Raw genomic sequence first — 19,664 nt, forward strand, 5'->3', positions numbered from 1 at the left:
CATTCACACGTAGCAATGTTATGCTAGCGGATAACGTCTCATTCATTTATACGAGACGTGTATTAAAAATCAAATTTAGGGCATATCTTCGTGCAAACAGTCTGGTTAAGCTTCGGTCGCAAGCCAGCAAGAAATCAATATGTTTGTGCAGTCCGATCATCGCTAAATATCGTTCAACAAAGAATGTGTGTCAATCGTTCACACGTAGCGGTGTTATGCTAGCGGAGAACGTCTCATTCATTTATACGAGACATGTATTGAAAATCAAATATAAGGCATACCTTCGTGCAAACACAGTCTGGTTAAGCTTCGGTCGCGAGCCAGCACGAAATCAATATGTTTGTGCAGTCCGATCATCGCTAAATATCGCTCAACAAAGAATAAGTGTGTCAATCGTTCACACGTAGCGGTGTTATACTAGCGGAGAACGTCTCATTCATTTACACGAGACGTGTATTAAAAATCAAATTTAGGGCATATCTTCATGCAAACACAGTCTGGTTAAGCTTCGGTCGGCTTCGGTTGGGAGCCAGCAAGAAATCAATACGTTTCTGCAGTCTGATCATCGCTAAATATCGCTCAACAAAGAATAAGTGTGTCAATCGTTCACACGCAGCAGTGTTATGGTAGCGAAGAACTTCGAATTCATTTATACGAGACATGTATTGAAAATCAAATATAAGACATACCTTCGAGCAAACATATCTGTTCCAGTTGATATTAGATGGATTTAGTTGATGATGCGGTCTTCCACAAAGTTTGATCCATCGAAGGCATTTTTCGTACTGGGTCTTCAGTTTTGGAAAGGGTACGAATGGAACTCCACCAACTAGCCTTTCAGGATACCTGTCGTCACTATTACAAAGTCCGTGACTACACTTCTTAACCATATTTTTTGTTAAATAAACCAAATACGCGATAAAACGCGAATTAAACCTATACTGGACCATGCAATGTTGTCTGAGAAAATGGCGGGAGCAAAAACGGGCTTTGGTTTATGCAGATCTCTGGCCTCTGATTGGTCAGTGACGCGGATTCCGCAATATCCACGGAGGGGTCAATTGGCTGGAAACCAATTTAACGTGTGCCCTGCCTCCTGCCCGATGAGAGCTGGGATTGGCTAAAGCACTCCCGCGACCCTCGTGAGGATAAGCGGCTCAGAAAATGGATGGAATCGTGGATACAATTTTAATTACCATATCCACCATGAGGAGGGAAAATGATATATCTGACAGAGTGATGCTAAATAGAATTCATTCAAAATTGTATACAAAAATTTGGGTTGATACTTGATACAGTGCAGTCAATGTTATATGAGGATTTTATTACATATTTTTATCAGTATTACATATCGCCAAATATAATAATGTTAATAATAATCATCAACATAATAAAAATTCCGTTAATAAGTATTGGAATCCAAAGCAGGCATTTTAACAAATTATCATGAACTTTTTATCTCAATAAAATGTAAATATATCCTTGCATACGGGTCAAAGTGAAGAAATTACGGATTTTGACTCTTGAAGCTAAATATAACTAAATGTGATTACTGTACCTTTTTTTCGTTGAACTGCTGAAATTAATATTCCAAACCACCACCACTTTTTTTAACAAATGGGATGCACGTGCGACATAATGGAGGTATCATGGACCCCCCCCCTCAAATAAAAAAAAAAAGTAGTTACAGCTATTTAATTGATTGTCATGTTTGACAAATTACAGTATATCACGAAATTCCCATGACTCGAATTTGCACTTTGACATAATTGTGACCATTACTTTAATTTCCCAGTCAGACAGATCACAATTATGACAAATCTGACAGTTATCGCGAGAGGATTGCTTTTTTTAAAAAATGCATCATTTCGGGGAGGCGGTCGCTGCCTTCCTACCTCAATAGACTTGCTGTTTTCGTGCGGACACACTCTCAAGTCTCCTGTCCTGCTGCTTTGGCAGTGAGCGCTCTCCCACAGTGAAACGATCCGTGAAGTTTCTCTTTCCCCCCCACTTGTTTCTTTCAGGGTGAACGTGCCTCGCCTTCCACGCGACCATGGCGGGGACGTTTACGTTATTATCTAGCTGCTTGTTATTTATCTTCTCGCTCGCTGCGGAAGGGACGGGGGGCCGAGAAAGGCTCTATTATGTGGCGATTGTTGAGGACTATTGGGATTACGCACCAAGTGGAAAAAACCTGCTCAACAACGTGGACGTCGCAAATGATGAGTGAGTGCACCGTTCATGGGTTCATTTTCATGCAGTCAAACGGTAGAAAAGAGGTTGTTGTTTTTTTCACCTGGAGAATGCACATTGAGGATAGTATCAGCTTTTCTAAGTCAGCAGTGACTCAGAAGAACGTGATAGTCAGTCTTTGACCTCTTCAGCGACTCTCTTTCTGCATTTTCAGTGACTACGATATAATAAGACACTCACCTCAAATAAATTGGCCTTCATAGGACACCTGTGACGACTATATGCCTACAGTTCTTTCGTCTTTGGTTTAGCCTTCATATAGTGGTCATTATTTACTCAACTACAGGAAGTACCAGATGTGTGTTATATTCCATCCATCCATTTTCTTATATGCTTATCCTTACAAGGGTCGCAGGAGTGCTGGAGCCTATCCCAGCTGTCAACGGGCAGGAGGCAGGGTACACCATGAACTGGTTGCCGGCCAATCGTAGGGCACATGGAGACAATCAGCTGCACTCACAATCACACCTAGGGGCAATTTAGGGTGTCCAATTAATGTTGCAGGTTTTGGGGATGTGGGAGGAAACCGGATTTCCCAGAGAAAACCCATGAGGGCACAGGGAAAACATGGAAACTCCACACAGGCCGAGATTGAACCTGGGTCCTCAGAACACTGAGGCCAACGCTTTCCAGCTGCCCCACTGTGGCACCCCATTATTCAAATATTAAAAATCAATTCAGTCCATATAGGTGCAAACACATGTAATTGTAAAGGCTTTGAATTGAACAAAAGAAGTGACAACATACATAGATGTTTGTCCTCCACACGATTGATTGAATTCAAAGGCTGTGATTTATCTTCCCTTATAAATCACAGACTAAGAGCTTGGGAAATGAGTCACTGGTCAAGGTCGTAATATGTCAAGAAAAAAATTGAATGATGTGTTATTTAACTGACAAACAACTAGAGTCACTAAAGGACATAACTTTTCCAAGAAGCCTACAATGTTGAAACCAAAACAGGGAAGGAAAAGCGTCGAAGTTTCACTCTAAAATGCTGTCGGACACCAGCCAAGAGATGAAACCCGCAGTGAATGTTGGCTTCCAAGGGGGGAAAAAAAGTTGTTTGTCTGATTTAGTAACACAGAAAAGTACAGTTTTATGCAATCATGCTCCTCTGGTATGCTTCAAACAAGAGCTTCAAGGATGTTGCAACAGTCCTAACTAATCCTTGAGTTATTATACGAACATTTACTCTCAATTCAGCTAATTCAACAAGGTGGAAGGATTTTGACAGTTTTCTGTAGCGCAGCATTTCTTCTTATGAAACATTCTTGAAAAAATCCAATCCAATTTAAATTGGAATGTGCATTGAAAACTCTTCTCCTCCATGTTTGTGGATGTTTGTATTGAGTTAGCTTGTCCAAACACTGCCAATTTATTGATTTATTTATTTATTTATTGGTGAATTAATACTATTAGTCATGTTGTCTGTTATTCTTATGGATTGTTAATCAATTTAAAGTGTTGAAAAAAAGCTTGTGAAAAAATCCCTCTCGGACACTCAAACTGTCTGAGACATGTTGAATAATGTCACCTCTTCCTCAGTCGTGGGGGGGGGGTTGCATTATGTCCTCTCAAGATTGAAAGTCTCTTTCGTTTCTCTCTTTTTTTTAGACAATAACAAGCGAAAATAGTTAGGTTAGTCAGCTGTTTTGTTAAAAACGGATCACTGTAATGCTTCAGTGCAGAAGAAACTGGTCACCTACAATGGCAAGTGTGTGCAAATCATTTCAGCCTAACACGCTGCTGAGTCAGCTCATTTATTTATTGCGCGACTTATGGCTCAAGTTTAGAAGGATGACGTAACCATAGACATTTGCCTTTAAGACGTCATAAATGCTTTTTGTCTGGCCATGGTTTTAAGGTAGTGTTCTCTCAATGTCTTTGCGTAAGCTATGGCAATAGAAGGTACAATAATAAAGTCATCAATCCGGTGTTTGACAAATCAAGCAAAATTTGTTTTTGTTCTGTGAAAAGTAGATGCAAGGATTCTGGCTAACAGTGACAAATGTGGGGTATACCCCACCTCTTGCCCAAATTCAGCTGGGATAGGCTGTAAAAGACACACATATAACATATTTCAGAAAAAAATATTCTGACCGCTAATAGGTTCTGTACTGGAGTAAATATTACTCTTTCCTCTTTTGGGGCTATTTTAGGTGTATTTTTTCACCTAGCGCACTATCATCAGTTCAATTTAAATAAATTCTTTAGAAATACGCTTACTAGTTTACGTGATCCTTTTCAGGCATGCGTCAGTCTTTCTGGAGAGAGGACCCCAGCGTATTGGAAGTGTTTATAAGAAGGCCATGTTCCGACAGTACACTGATGCCACATACAGCCAGAAAGCCCGCCGACCCACCTGGTTGGGATTCCTGGGACCCATACTGCGGGCAGAGGTTGACGACGTCATCGTGGTACACCTGAAAAATCTTGCATCCAGGAACTACTCAATGCATCCCCATGGAGTTTTTTATGAGAAGAACATGGAAGGTAAATGTTAAAGAGGACGTTAGTGATTGCATTTTTAATTATGCATGTACAGGTAGACACTAAGCCTTTGCCTTTGTGTTTTTTGATGCAAGAATGGGAGAAATGTTTTATTAAAACAACTGGGAACCGTTCTAATTTAAAAAAAAAAAAAAGCGTGCAAAATACGCCTCTTTCACTGACACATCAAAAATTATATTACAAGATACAGTAAAAAAAAAAAAAAGAAATCCAAAATGGCATGTCTGTGTCACTAAAAAAACATATTCTTGGACACTAATTCTGAAGAATTTTTGAACCCTTTGTTATGCAACAGGTCCCCATCCCCCGCTATTTAGGAGAGAGCTGGTTGCTGTCTTTGGAATTTCTCTTGGAAAATGAAACAGAAAGTAGAAATTTATACAGTATTTACACACAAAAAAAGAACAAGACTGGGACAAATAACAATACAAGACCGTTTCCCAGCCTTATGTTATGTTATTGGTGAGGCTTAAGTTGGAGCCTTTTTTTCCTTGGACAAACAGGACCTTGATAAGGGGGAAGGGATGAGGAAAAAGACAAAGGAGAGTTGCTTTCTGCTTACACAGGGAGAGATACTGATAGCAAATGTCATACATCAAATAGAAATAGGTACATAATTCCATTACTATTTAGGTGCTGATATTGTTTATTTATTTTAATCAAGAAAATGGAAATTATCTTGATTTAGGAAGTCATTGTGAAAATCTATGCATCTCACCTATAGGTAGTATGTACACTGTAAAGTAACCTTTGAATGAAAACTGAAACAGATATTTGTTTGTGTGCGTGTGTTGGCCTTCCAGGAGCCTTCTATCCAGACGGGACATCTGGTCACTTTAAGCAGGATGACTCCGTACCACCGGGGGGAAGCTACACTTACCGCTGGGAGGTCAGGCCCGAATTTGCCCCAACTGAGGACGACGCCAACTGCTTGACGTGGGTGTATCATTCTCACTTGGACGCCCCCCGGGATATCACCTCTGGACTTATAGGGGCGTTGCTTACATGCAAGAAAGGTATGGAGGTGTGTGATTACATGTTGTGACCTTTGACTTGCATCTAACTACTACTTTTGTTGTTTTATTAACCTCCAGGGGGAGAAAAAAATGAACAATACTGAGTAAAGTGTACATACCAGCTCTAATGAGTTGTTAAAAGTGAAAAACATGTGGGTCTTTGGTTCTATTTGTCCCATCTTTTCCTTACTGTATCGGATTTCAGATGATGTGGGTGCAGCGGACAGATCAAATCTACACGGTCAATCTAAGATCGCTGACATGGAATGATAACGTATACGGACACATCCACCCAAAATAAATACAACTAATGCGATAAAAACCTAGTTTAAAATAAAAACTGCAGCGTGTTGGGCTAGTGGTTAGCAACTCTTGGGTACAGAGTTAAAACCTTATTTCAGACCCTCATGTGAGGAGTTTGCATGTTCTTCCCGTGCTTGTCATTCTAGGATACTCCGGCTTCCCACGTCCCCCCCCCCCAAAATCGTATTTGGTTTTTAAAGAGCATAGGGGTGTGACTGGTTTATTGGCCTGTGAGGTCGTAATTTAGAGCTAAATGAGCAACAAATGAGGTGAGAAAATGATGAAGAGTATCTCTTAAACGACAGTGCTGCCTCTTCCACATTGTTCACATTATTAAACCAGGATTTGAGTAATAAAGCTTATTAGCCAGGCGGAACGGTGTTGCATGTTCTCTATCTTGCACGTCTGCCTTATACAGGTTGTGAGTTTTGTATCTCAGCTTCCGGTGTGAACTTTGTATCCTTTTCATGTGGTTGCGTGTGGTTTCCTCTCATATTCCAATAACAGGCATGTCAGATTAAATGAAGACTGAACTCCTCATAGGTGGAAATGTGAGAGTGATGGATCGTTATTGTCTGGTGACCAGTCATGAGTGCACCAAAGTCCCAACGTCAGCTGAGTTGGGCTTCAGCTCACCCTCCTGTGTACTTTTTGCTTTCATTTTGGCATGTATGCATGTGGGTTTTTTCAGGTGTTCAGTAGTTGTCAATTCAGAGGTACTTATCAGATATGTGTTCCCTCCCAAAAGACCTGCAGTGTAAATCCATCTCTTTTTTGACTCAATAGGAATCCTGCAGGAGAGTAGTGAGGAGGGCATAGCTCGCAATGACGTGGCACAGGATGTGTTCCTGATGTTTAACGTTGTAGACGAGAACCTGAGTTGGTACCTCGAGGACAACATCCAGAGATGTTCTGATCCAGCTGGGGTCGACCGTGATGCCGAAGACTTTGTGGAGTCAAACCTGATGCATGGTAATACCTTTTCAAAACCAAACAGACCACCTAAGTTTGTGTCAGCTGTCTCTTTCTCTCTAACTTACTCTGCTTGTCCCCTTATGTAATAGCCATTAATGGGTACATGTTTGGTAACCTGCCTGGAATTGAGCTCTGCCAGCAGCGTGCAGTGTCTTGGCATTTGTTTGGCATGGGTAACGAGGTGGATATCCACTCTGCCTTTTTCCATGGAAATACCTTACTGGACCGCGGCCACCGAACCGACGTGCTCAGTCTTTTCCCGGCCACTTTTGCTACAGCCGAGATGATCCCAACGGCGGTGGGCAAGTGGCTGCTGACCTGCCAAGTTAATGACCACCTGCAGGGTAGGGCACTTGACCTTTAACCCCTCTTCCCATTTTGTCCTATACTGTAAACACGAGGAACTTGCACGGTATCATAAAGCTGTTCAAAGTCCTTCCAACTGGGAAATAAATTAGATCTACAGTTAACTAACACCAGGGAAATTCCATATTCCACATCATATCAGCTTCTCCATAACTGCATTTTATTATATTTCTGACATTAACGAAGGGGATCTTTTTTTAAAATTCAAACATTTTGGTTACGAGATTAAAGTGAACCCAGCAATATATCTGAAAAGTTCCACTGTCAGTCCTGAGATTCCGAGAGATTCCAAGCGCCTGTCAAATCCTTCTGTCGTTTTGCAGCTGGGATGCAGGCCTTTTATCAAGTGAAGTCTTGCAGCAATGAAACCGGCCCCAAAGTCATGAGTGGTATTGTCCGGAATTACTATGTGGCAGCAGAGAAAACGCAGTGGAACTACGGTCCCTCGGGAAAAGACCTGATCCAAAATGTTTCCCTGACGGATGCTGACAGGTATGAGCTCTGTATGGAAGAGGATGGCCTGTTTGTCCTTTATTGGACACTGACTAAAGTGCTATAATTGTTACATGGAAGTAGATGAGGGTGGATTACAGTCATAACTTTTACACAACTTCACGTTTGGGTTATTTTATTTTAATTTTATTTTATTTTTGTGTAAACAAATGTGTCATTTTTGGTGAATGGTATTTACAATGACATCACAGCAGTAATAATCTTTCAAATTTTGTCTTTGTCATTTCAACTCACTTATCACAGTGTAATTTATCTAAATTTGTTCATAAATCCAGCCATCCATTTTCTTAGCCGCTTATCCTCACGAGGTTCGCAGGAGTGCTGGAGCCTATCCCAGCTGTCAACGGGCAGGAGGCAGGGTACAACCTAAACTGGTTGCCAACCAATCGCAGGGCACATAGAAACAAACAATCACATGTATAATTCATTTTAATAAATAATACACTTAATATAAACAATACTGATATTCTTTTAGTTTTGTTCAGAGTCCTTTTTGAACGCGCATTTAAAGTTACTAAATGTAGTTCCTTCAAACCATAATGGAACTTTGAGCTCCATTCAGTTATCCAAATTTACACGTGTTGTACAGCCAAAGTTTGTCACAATTTGGCTGAATACTTACTATATAGAAATAGTTTCTACATTTATTCATAGATACTATATGTTTTTGTTTGCAATTTAATTTAGTAAGCGCATGTGTATGTATAAAATAATCATGTTACACGCTAGACTGTATCAGGCATTAGAACGCTATTTTGTCACTTGGTTGGGGTTAGTACATATTTTAAGATTGTTTATTTTCAGTTAGACCCATATATAAAATACAGGTCTTTTAAGTGGTCCAGAAATCCATATGTTCTCATTTATGTTGTGGGTTTTTTTTTTGGACAAACTCCAACTAAATTTGCACAGATAACCTAACCCTTTTTTTCCAGTCCATCAGGGGCATTTTTTGGTACAGATGGTGGTCGGATCGGCGGTACTTATATCAAGGTGACCTACAGAGAGTACACAGACAATAGCTTCAGCACGGAAAAATTACCGAGTTCTGTTTCTCCCCACTTGGGAATCTTAGGTGAGGCTCATCGGTTCATCTAATTCTAAATTTGATTCCCCTCAACCCTTCCCCCAATTTTGCCTAAAGATTGCATAATCCAATCTGCTTCCAATGTGCTCTGTATTTGTAAAGGTCCGATCTTGAGGGCGGAGAAAGGAGACATCCTCAATGTTACCTTCTTCAATCGGGCTGATAGAAACTACAGCATGCATCCTCATGGCCTGCACTATGAAAAACGCTTCCAAGGAAGCAGCTACGAGGATGGTGAATGAACGTTCTGAAGTGATATAAACAAGATACAATGTGGTAGCCGATGTGTCATCTTCACTTTTTTCTCTGCGTAAGGTGTTGACAAACCTGGCGCCCATGTCGCTCCGGGGGAGACCTTCACCTACACCTGGCAGGTCCTGGAAGGTCCCTCATCCTCTGACTCTCCCTGCATCCCTTACCTGTACTACTCTGCAACATCGCCAATTGAGGACACCAACTCTGGATTAGTGGGACCTCTGCTTGTGTGCAAAAAAGGAACGTTGGGGGAGAACGGAACTCAGGTTATTCATCATGAAAAAAACAATGCATTGATTGCATCATGTTGAAAAGCTTTTTACCTTTTTACACGGGTAAAGTAATACAACCTCTCTTTAGTATGATGAAGTGTAGTTTTACATTGCAATCACAATAAGACACCTGAAGAAATCAATACTGTACCTCTCTGACAGTATCAATCAAGAGTTAACATTATTTTTGTAAGGGTAGAATATTTGATGCAGCTCAATCTTTTATTGGATCTCAGTAGGTGTGTAGGTGTAACTAATGCCATGACCTCTACTCACATTTTTGACAGACGGGTGTGGACAAGGAATTCTTTCTTCTGTTTTCTGTCATGGACGAAAACCTGAGCTGGTATTTGAAGGAGAACATCAACACGTTTGGTAGCAATGAGACAAACGTAGATGATGAAGACTTCCAGGAGAGCAACAAGATGCATGGTGAGGAATTTGTAACTGTACACAGATCCCACAAGACAGCATCACAGGACTTAAAACAGAAAGGTTTATAAAGTATAAACACCATGGATCTAGCATGTCCACAGTCATGAACACGTCACATTGACTTTACAAGGTACAAGGTTATTTTTACTTTTTTTTTTTTTTTTTTTTTACAAAAACGAGGCACATCTACAACCTCAGTAACACACCAATACAAATTAACCTACTGTATTTTTCAGACTATAAGGCGCACTTAATTTCAGAGGCCCTTCACATATGTGGTGGAAGTTTGATGCTGAACACAGCCGCGCCTCCAGTTATAAGTTTGTGTCGGTATTTGTCCAACCACGTTATCGCTGCTGTTTATTTTAACCTCCCATCTCCCAGAGATGTCTTATTTTCAGTTGAGTTGTCACATGAATGGTGGAAAGTTTTGAAATTATGATCTTGGTGGTGTTGCTTTTTTTAAATTCGTAAAACCTCCATTTTGATCAGGAGTTTGTATATTTTTTTATATCCACTGTAGCAAGTGAACACTGTACAGCCATGGTGACTCGTGTAAATAAAGTGCGGTGGTCAAAGGGCCATCGTGGGAGGCATCAACCGTGTCGCTTTCAGTTCATAATTTTTTGCGTGTTTTCTTCCATTACAACAGCTGTAAATGGGCTCATGTACGGGAACCTTGTTGGACTGGACATGTGCGCCGGGGACAAACTTATGTGGTACACCTTCGGTCTGGGCACTGAGGTGGACATCCATGGTATTTATTTTGAGGGAAACACCTTCAAAAAGCAAGGCACCACGCGGGACACCCTCAACCTCTTCCCTCACACCACTAATACTGCGGAGATGCAGCCACAAACTCCTGGTCAGTTTCACAAACATCCACAAGGACACCACATCCTGTTTTCTGAATGAATGGGGTGGGTGGGTGGGGGGTTAGTCACCCATTCATCAAGCAAATCCTGTATGTCATCAACAATTTTGTTTAGATACATATTTCTGCAGCTTTCCGGAGACAGCACTGAGATTTCCAAGTCTTTATCTGAGACGCCATAGCATTCTGTCATTTCCTGGAATGGAAAAAATGTCAAGTAGAAGTTACACCATACACCAGCTACCACAACCAGATTGGAATGGCAATAAAAGAAAATATGGAATTTATCCCACACATTTGCACCTATTAACAGTTTACCCTCTTTGACGAGACTATAAGGCTCAGTTCGTCTAGAAGGCTTGTGAGGTGCAAGGTAACTTTTTTGGACCTGAGACAGGGCCTGGATTTCACAATTTGTTTGATCTCATCCCAGTCGTGTCTGATTGTTTTGAGTAGGTTTGGTTGTTTTAAGTTCTTCAACAGCAAATCCATCCAAGCATGCTTCAATGAACCTTGCCTTGGCCATTGGGGCACACTCCCAATGCTGGAATACAAAATGGCCTTCCCCAAACTGTTTCCACAATGTCAAAAGCCCTATTATGTAAATACCTTCCATGATCATTCCAACTGTTTCCTTTACTTCTCGTCACTTTTTCAAACAGGCACTTACGAAGTAAGCTGCAGAGTAACAGACCACTACTCAGGTGGCATGAAGCAGCAGTACAGGGTGACCTCCTGTCCGGGCCGCAAAACAAAGACAACACATACTGCGCCTACAAAAAGGGTTCAGTATTTTATCGCCGCTGAAGAAATAGAGTGGGACTACTCACCCAGCAGAGAGTGGGAGCTGGAGAAACACCACAGCACACCAGAGGATAGGTATATGATTTGGGGATTTAGGATAGAGCTTATTACTGGGTACTAATGGAGAGGATTTTTTTTTTCAGTCCAGGTAATATATTTGTGGGGACAGGGAAGAACAGAATTGGCTCGCGATACCAGAAGGTCGTGTACAGAGAATACACCGATGAAACCTTCAGCGTTAAGAAAAAAAGGGACTCCAATCAACAACACTTGGGAATTTTGGGTAAGGTTATACACAGAGTCCAATACACACACATCGCCAGTGGGACAAATGGTGGTAATGGAAAAAGTTACAGTAGTCTTACTGACTGATGTCCATCCATCTATTTTCTTTCACTTCTGCTGTTTAGGGTCAATCCCATAGCTACCTTTGGGCAAAAGGCAGATAAGGCTAGGTACACCCTGGACAGGTTAGTGCAGGGCACAGAAAAAGAAACAAGTATTCACACTCACATTCACGCTAATGGGAAACTGTTTTTTTCCCAACTTTTTTCCAATTAACCTAATATACATGTTGTTTTTTAATATGGGAGGAAGCCAAGTACTTACACAACCACAGGGAGGGTAGAACATGTGAAATCCAGACAGACAGGTCACAGCATTGATTTGAAGCCGCAACCTCTTGGAGGCAGACATGCCAGGCCCATGCGCCTCATTGCCGCCCAGGCGCTCTGTTACTTAAGTTTGAATTTCATCATTTTAATTGTGCAATGGGTGGCACGGTGCATGACTGGTTAGAGCATCTGCTTCACAGTTCTGAGGACCGGTGTTCAAACCCCAGTCTCACATGTTTGGTGTTTGAATGTTCTCCCCTTGCCTATGTGGGTTTTCTCCAGGCACTCCGGTTTCCTCCCACATCCCAAAAATATGCATCGTAGACTAATTCCAGACTTTAAATTGCTCGTAGGTGTGAATGTGAATAGTTGTTAGTTTATATGTGTGACTGGTTTGGGTTGTACCCCGAACTCCGACCCGAAAATCGCTGGGATAGGCTCCAGCACAACCGCGACCCTTGTGATGATGACCGGTTCATAAAATGGATGGATAGAAAATTATGTAATGTAGCTGCAATGTAGTTCAACAGAATTGCTTGGATCAGATGGACCTCGACAATCACTGCTCACACTGTTATGTTGAACTATTTTATGCCACACCAAACACTAGCGCTGATGTGGCTATACTACTTTTCCCCTGCATCTGTGTGTGAAAGAAAATAGTTGCGGCAATAAGCCATTTCACGAAGTTCTGTTTCTGCTTTGGTGCTGGAATTTTGAAAGCTCTGAGTGCAAAAGAGGCTACCAGGGGTTTGCGTGGAGGGTGGGGGCCCTGAATGCCTCCACAGTAATGTTTAGGAAGCAGATTTAAAGATTTTAAGTAGTCAGTCTCAGATTTCCCCATTATCTGTCTTGAGCCCTGAAGTCCCCCAAGCTACATATACCTCATCTCAAGTCTTTGTTCATTGAGACCTGGAGGGTTCCCTTTTTGCCGTTTTAAAAAGCAAAGGTGGAATAAATGAAAGTTGGCACGTTCCTTTTTCCACGCAGGTCCGATCATCAAATCAGAGGTGGGAGAACAGATTGTGCTCATGTTCAAGAACAAAGCCCAGCATCCATTTAGCATTAATGCACATGGAGTAAAGCCATTGACCTCTTCACTTCCTGTCCAGCCTGGTACGAACGCAAGAAAAAAATAGTGCCGAATTAATTTAGCTTGTGATTGCTCATTGAGCGTTATCTGTGAACTCTTATCAGGCCTCTTGACAGTGGTGTCTTGGAATGTACCGGAAAGCTCCGGCCCAGGGGAGTCGGATCCTAACTGTATATCCTACGCCTACTACTCTGACGTTGACTTCATCAAGGTAAACGTTGCCTACAGTGGCGTGAAAAAGTTCACTTGGGTTATAGTTGTTTGATAGTTGCATTTACACCAACTATGCAAAAAAACGAAAATTTAAAAAGGTGGCCAATACATTTTCACTGCATATACATATATATGTAAAGGTCTCATGTAAGTACACCAATTTACAGTGTGTTAAAAGAATTTTGTTAATTATCAACGTAGCTTTTATGCAGAAGTCAAAAGGGGGCATACAGGTGAAAAAGTTGGGACACAGTGCTTAATCTGTCAATTAATCAATCTGGGGTTTGACGCGGCCCCTTAGTTGTGATGTAACCCGAACTCAAAGACCTTTGGAATGAGCCAACATTAGTGCCCTCTGACCTGACAAATGTTTTTTCTGCATGAATGGGCATACATTCCCACGGTGTAGAAAGTCTTCCTAGAAAAGTGGATTCTGCTAAAGTCCTTTAGATGGATCTTATCACTTTCTGTCGATGGAAAGTCCAAGTGTGGCAAAACTTTCCTCCATAAGTGGAAGTTAAGCACGAGTCATGTTGAAGCAGAGTTAATGATGAAGGCTTTGTCCATGTTCAGGATATATATAGTGGTCTTCTGGGCCCGCTGGTGGTCTGCAGGCCGGGGACCCTGAACGGTGAAGGTCCGGACCGGCAGAGGCTTGACATAGAGAAAGAGTTTGCGCTGTTTTTCATGGTGCACGATGAAAACCAGTCCCACTACTTGAAAGAGAACATCAGAAAATACCTCGGGGAAGACCCCGATACCTTCAGACCAGATGAAGACTTTGAGGAGAGCAACAAGATGCATGGTAAGCTAGGTAGAGGATCATTTAAGCAAATGGAAGAATTTTAGGAACACAAGGCTCACATATCAACCCAGGGGTATGGGTACTCATTTAACAATAGGTGTGTCAGAAAAATAACTGGACTTGTATCACAAAAAGATATACAGTATTTCAATCTCAAATGACAACTTTTCCCGTTAAATGTGGGCCAGATGGTTCTGATTCTGAAAAAGATCCTGCGGCATTTATTTCGTGAAATTCTGGGTTTCTGCTTTTATGTTTGGAGTTTACCAACCAACACAAGCGCAAGGAGAACATGCAAACTCCCACACTCTAGATTCAAACACCCAACTTCAGAAATGTGAGGCAGCTATGCAAATGTATCATCCACCAATTTAATTAAAGCTCTCATATCTTCTGCATTTCGTAAATGTGTGTATTTTAGGGATTAATGGCAATCTCTATGGCAATCTCCATGGACTGGTGATGACCCAGGGACAAAAGGTCGACTGGTATCTACTTGGCATGGGCAACGAAGTGGATATGCACACTGTACACTTCCATGCTGAGTCTTTTACCTACAAGGTGAGCTTCACACACATGCACACACACGCACACACACAAACCTGGCTTTGTTTTCTTAATGTTAATTGGATCACAAGATTCATTCAGTGTGCAATATCTTGTTTGTGTCAGACTGACCGTGTACACCGCGCCGACGTCTTTGACCTCTTCCCCGGGACCTTTCAAACGGTGGAGATGGTGGCTGGAAACCCAGGAACATGGCTTCTCCATTGTCATGTGACTGACCATATCCATGCAGGCATGGAGACCACCTTCACCATCAATGGTAAGTTAGTGACATGTGTTTCAGTATAATACAGTACACAGCAGCTACACACTGCATGAGTATAATAAATACATACTAACAAAGGATTCCTTTCACTCTTTCATATTTGCTCTTTTTCAGAATCAGAGATCAAGTCACATGGTAAGATGTTATGATGGATCTTATTGACAGTGTAGCTCTTCACTGTTTAATTATTGAGGTGCAGACCTTCACCAGCTGTTAATCAAAAGTGAAGTTTTCCAGGAAATCCCAGGACCATACTATTATTTTATTCAAGTGCAGTTAGAATGTGCCTTTTAGCTCAAATAAACAACATAAAAAACAGCAAAAAGAGAAACCAGTGAGACATATTTTTTTAAGACGTGTAATAATTTTGGTGTCCATTATCTTTGTTGACTGTACCTTAACAGATTGAGCGATTGGGAGAAGTTTTGTAAGAATTAAAGAAACAAGAAAGAAAAAAAAATTCTTCCTAATGGTGTTAAAATCACATGCTGCATTCATTATTATTATTAGTAGTAGTAATATGTTTAAAATTATTATATTTTTTTATTTTATTTTTAATTTTCACACTCCCTTTTCGGCTTTCGTGTGTAGACATTGTGATAACTGCAGCCCCTGGTCCATCTACCAGTTTTAAAAATTCATTTTGGCACTTGAACACAAAATTTTGCCCATCCCTGAAATATGTGATTTCATATACAAAGTACATTGCAAAGGCTTGAATGTTGGGTCCTGAACCAGTCCATCTATTGATAGATCACTGTCTCACAGTACCTTATTAGCTTTTCGTGCCATTAACCATTGTGCCTTTTTCTATTGCTTTAACCTGCTGCAGCTCCATCTCCTGAAGGTGCCTTGCAGAAGTTTTTTGTCTCCCTCACATTTGGAGTTTTGCCCATAGTTGTGATGCACTGAGACTCTGGGAACTCTGAAAATACACTGGAGAAAAAAGGGGCATAATAACACTTTAGTATGTGCTTACTTGATGTTGTTCCTTGAAATGTTTAATCAAGTCCAAATATTTGAAAGAATGTGCGGGAAATAGTACTACAGAAGCATTTTATTTGTATAGAAAGAAGTTTTCTATGTTGTCATGTTGCACAATGTTCATTTACTCAGCTGGATTTGCAAATCACTGTTGCACCAAATATTTTGATACAAATCTAATTATAAAATTAAAAAAAATGTTTCTGTTTGTCTTTGTGTATAGTGCACTCGTGTCATGTCATGCGCTGTCAGGACTTACTTCCACTGGGTGGTGCTGCTTGTTACTGAGCGTGCATGGAGCACAACATTTATCAAATACAGGTAGAGAATGGGATGTACGTTTTTAAGGAAAATGCTGAAAGCTATTTTTCTGTATTGTTTTACCTGATCTTTATCTAATCTATATATGCGACCCTAGAGAGGAGGACCACTCCAGAAAATAGATAGAGTAGAAGTGACACTATTTAAGTATATATGCGTCTTCAAATTTGTGTCATTTTCAAATATCCCGAATTTTTTTTTTTAAATCACAATGCAAATGCTAAATTGCTCTTATCTTTATATCGGGCTACTCCTCCCTGAACAAGCAAAATGAACTGCTCTGCAATTTAGCATGTTTGGCAGATGCAATTTTGGGTGTGCCCCGTTGTAGATGAGCTTCCAAATCTGTTTGCATAAGCAATCAAGTTTGCACCTGTTTTTCTGTGTGCAAACCTTTAGTAAATTAAAGTCCCATATGTTGTGGTGTACTCAAAATGACCACCCAATACGTTACACAACACACATAACATTACTTTTAACTGATCTAGTTGGACTAATTTTCAAATGTTTGTTTTCAGGCTATTAAAACACTGACCTCAACTTTGTGTCAAGAATGATGAAAGTATGTGAATAATTGACGCCGTCCCATAAATGGGGAGAGGTCTTTATAATTACACGTAGATGCTATAAGATAGTGAGAAGAAATTAAAACAGATAGGACTTTAAAGCATCAACACCATGAATGTACACTATGATGTACACATGTTACATAGATGACTGTTCAGTAGTTACATGATGCAACATAAAGTACCTTGACCTGAGGCTCATATAATATTAAAACAGGAACCCCACTGGACCCACTGCACTTTGCCTACCATGGTCATGGACAATACAGTCTACATTGGACTGTACTTTGTCATTGAACACTTTGACAATGTAAGAATCCTGGCACAACAGATGAGTTTGAGCGCAACCAGCTTATCCACATGCACCTTTAGCACAGGGGCCCCACCGAGATGCAAACTATCTTCCTCTATACACTTTCTACATAAATGACTGCACTACTGCGCACCCAGCTGTCAAAACTCCTGAAGTTTACAGACCATACCACAGTCCTCAGCCTCATCAAAGGTGGTGAAGATATCAACAATATGTTGAGTGATGCACTGATGCAGCCAGCACAACCTGGAGCTGAACACCTTCAAAACTGTAAGATGATGATGATCTAACACTTAAGGAAACATACATTGCCATGGCTGCGACTAATGCCGTCCATCTGAGTCACTCGTCAAGACCTTCAAATTCCTGGGAATTACAGTCTCTCAGGACCTAAAGACTCCTGAGGAAGCTGTTGAGGCAGTTCTCTCCAGCCTGTCATCGAATCAGGCCAGGGTTCATCCATCGCTGTCTGCTTTTGTCCTGCTCCAAAGCACAAAAATCTGGCTGCAACAGTTAGGACTGCCAAAAAGATTGTCGATGCTTATATCCACTCTTGATGACTTGCATGCTGCAAGAACTAACACAAGAGCTGTCAAAATTCTCTTGGTCACCTCATTTTACAGCTCGTTCCTCTGGGTAGGCGCTGTCGAACAATGCACACTAAAAAGAATAGACATTCATGTAGCTTCTTCCCTCTCTTCATTAAAATGAGTTGCCATTAACATATTTAAGAGTTGACTTACAATTCCACTCTGACATATTGGCAATTGTTGCCAAGCTTGTCATCTCTTTTCAGACATTGTTACATTATTACCACAGCAATTTTTATAGCATGGTCTCCACGTGTTATTTGCATAACACTTGTCAATCACTACTGGCCACTTATGTGCTTGAGGACTCTGCACTATTTGCACAATTGTCATTGTTTCACAATTATCACACTACTTAGCCACTTTAAATTGCTTACACAACTCTGCATCATTTGCACAATTGTCTTTGTATCAGCATTACCACAGCACTGATACGCGATCTTACATCCTCAGTGACTCTCCACATTTGTATATTTATATCCTAAATGTATATTTTGTCATAGTGGCTTGTTTTCTGTGATATTAGAGTGGCTCCTTCTGCCGAAATCAAATTCATGCTGTTTTATTTATTTGTAATATTTGCCTAAATAACGTGCTGGCACAAACTAACCGGACATCACACGGACAAACAAATATGCCCATTAGGGTTTTTTCACAAACGACATGTAACTCATCTTTTACCATTTACACACAATAAATTTGCAAATGTTGAACATCATCAAAGAGTGAAGACTCTGCACTGGATAACAACACTTTGTATGTAAGGAATGATGTTTTATCGGGTGAAGGAACTAATTCATATTGAGCACTTGTGACTTCACATTTTATTTGTTTACAGTAAATACAGCTCACGCAGTGTGATTAATCAATGACTGCTTGATCAAACGGGAATGTTATGTGACACCAAATGTGTTAACCACTGTAACGACATACCATTACATAGCAGTGTTTGTCTTTGACCACTCAGTGCCTCCTTTGCATTTGCATGGTCATTGCAGACATCTCACACATAAACACACACACACAAACACACACAAACACACACGTCATCGTCAGTCATGAGACTGACATTGCAAAGACTAAAATATAAAGATTAAATCTCAAAGTGAAGTATAATTTTGCTTTGTCTACCATAGATTTTGTCTTATCAGGCAATTTTTGTTTTCACTTGCTTCAAGGATTTTTTTTCCCCTTAAAAACTTCATAAGGTATTATAACTCGTTGTTTGGATTTTATCATTGGTTATAATTGATTTTGTCTTACAATGAATGCAAAAATAATATAAGTTTAATTAAATAGTATTGTTCTATATCATTTATTCTTTTAGGCGAGCTGTTTTAAGTAATTCTGCCAAGTCATGCTATCCTGTTCCATTGTCAGTTTATTTATCTTAAATCGAGAAATATATTCCTCATTTCATTACTATGAAACTTTTTTTTTCGAGTTTTTGTTTTCCGTGTAAATGGAGCAAACAGATGATGTGAGAAACCAATTAATCAATCAATTCCTAGTTTCAGCGCAGTATCAGTATAGATACCAAATCATCTGAAGAAGAAAAGCGCTCATCCTTATCAACAATAATCCGTTTTGCTTTAAACCACAATTTGTATGGGTTGAGTAATTGTTTCCGTGTCAGCAACTACTGTATTATGCCCCACACTTACCA

General features: G+C 40.5%; 1 protein-coding gene across 2 annotated transcripts; it reads left to right on the plus strand.

Annotated features, from left to right (window-relative positions):
- The first annotated feature begins 1,901 nt into the window (after positions 1-1,901).
- On the plus strand, positions 1,902-16,418 carry hephl1b (hephaestin-like 1b). Of its 2 annotated transcripts, XM_061803445.1 has the most exons (20): positions 1,902-2,226; positions 4,505-4,749; positions 5,571-5,783; positions 6,873-7,058; positions 7,151-7,405; positions 7,751-7,919; positions 8,876-9,015; positions 9,130-9,261; positions 9,343-9,548; positions 9,842-9,986; positions 10,642-10,854; positions 11,526-11,742; positions 11,811-11,950; positions 13,272-13,397; positions 13,479-13,585; positions 14,161-14,392; positions 14,814-14,953; positions 15,065-15,218; positions 15,339-15,359; positions 16,057-16,418. In XM_061803445.1, exons 1-20 carry the CDS (start codon positions 2,054-2,056, stop codon positions 16,134-16,136), a joined length of 3,294 nt encoding a protein of 1,097 aa, XP_061659429.1. In that variant the 5' UTR covers positions 1,902-2,053; the 3' UTR covers positions 16,137-16,418. The 2 variants fall into 2 exon arrangements, with proteins under 2 accessions (XP_061659429.1, XP_061659430.1); XM_061803446.1 differs by lacking the exon at positions 10,642-10,854.
- The last annotated feature ends 3,246 nt before the right edge of the window (positions 16,419-19,664 follow it).

This window comes from Syngnathoides biaculeatus, chromosome 18 (genome assembly GCF_019802595.1).
Source record: "Syngnathoides biaculeatus isolate LvHL_M chromosome 18, ASM1980259v1, whole genome shotgun sequence".
Classification (NCBI taxonomy): domain Eukaryota; kingdom Metazoa; phylum Chordata; class Actinopteri; order Syngnathiformes; family Syngnathidae; genus Syngnathoides; species Syngnathoides biaculeatus.

Bases quoted from the DNA above. Each gene is read 5' to 3' on its own strand.
- hephl1b (XM_061803445.1), top strand. From the start codon at position 2,054: ATGGCGGGGACGTTTACGTTATTATCTAGCTGCTTGTTATTTATCTTC. The intron at 7,406-7,750 runs GTAGGGCACTTG...GTCGTTTTGCAG, and splicing joins AGTTAATGACCACCTGCAGG to CTGGGATGCAGGCCTTTTAT. The intron at 9,016-9,129 runs GTGAGGCTCATC...GTATTTGTAAAG, and splicing joins TCCCCACTTGGGAATCTTAG to GTCCGATCTTGAGGGCGGAG.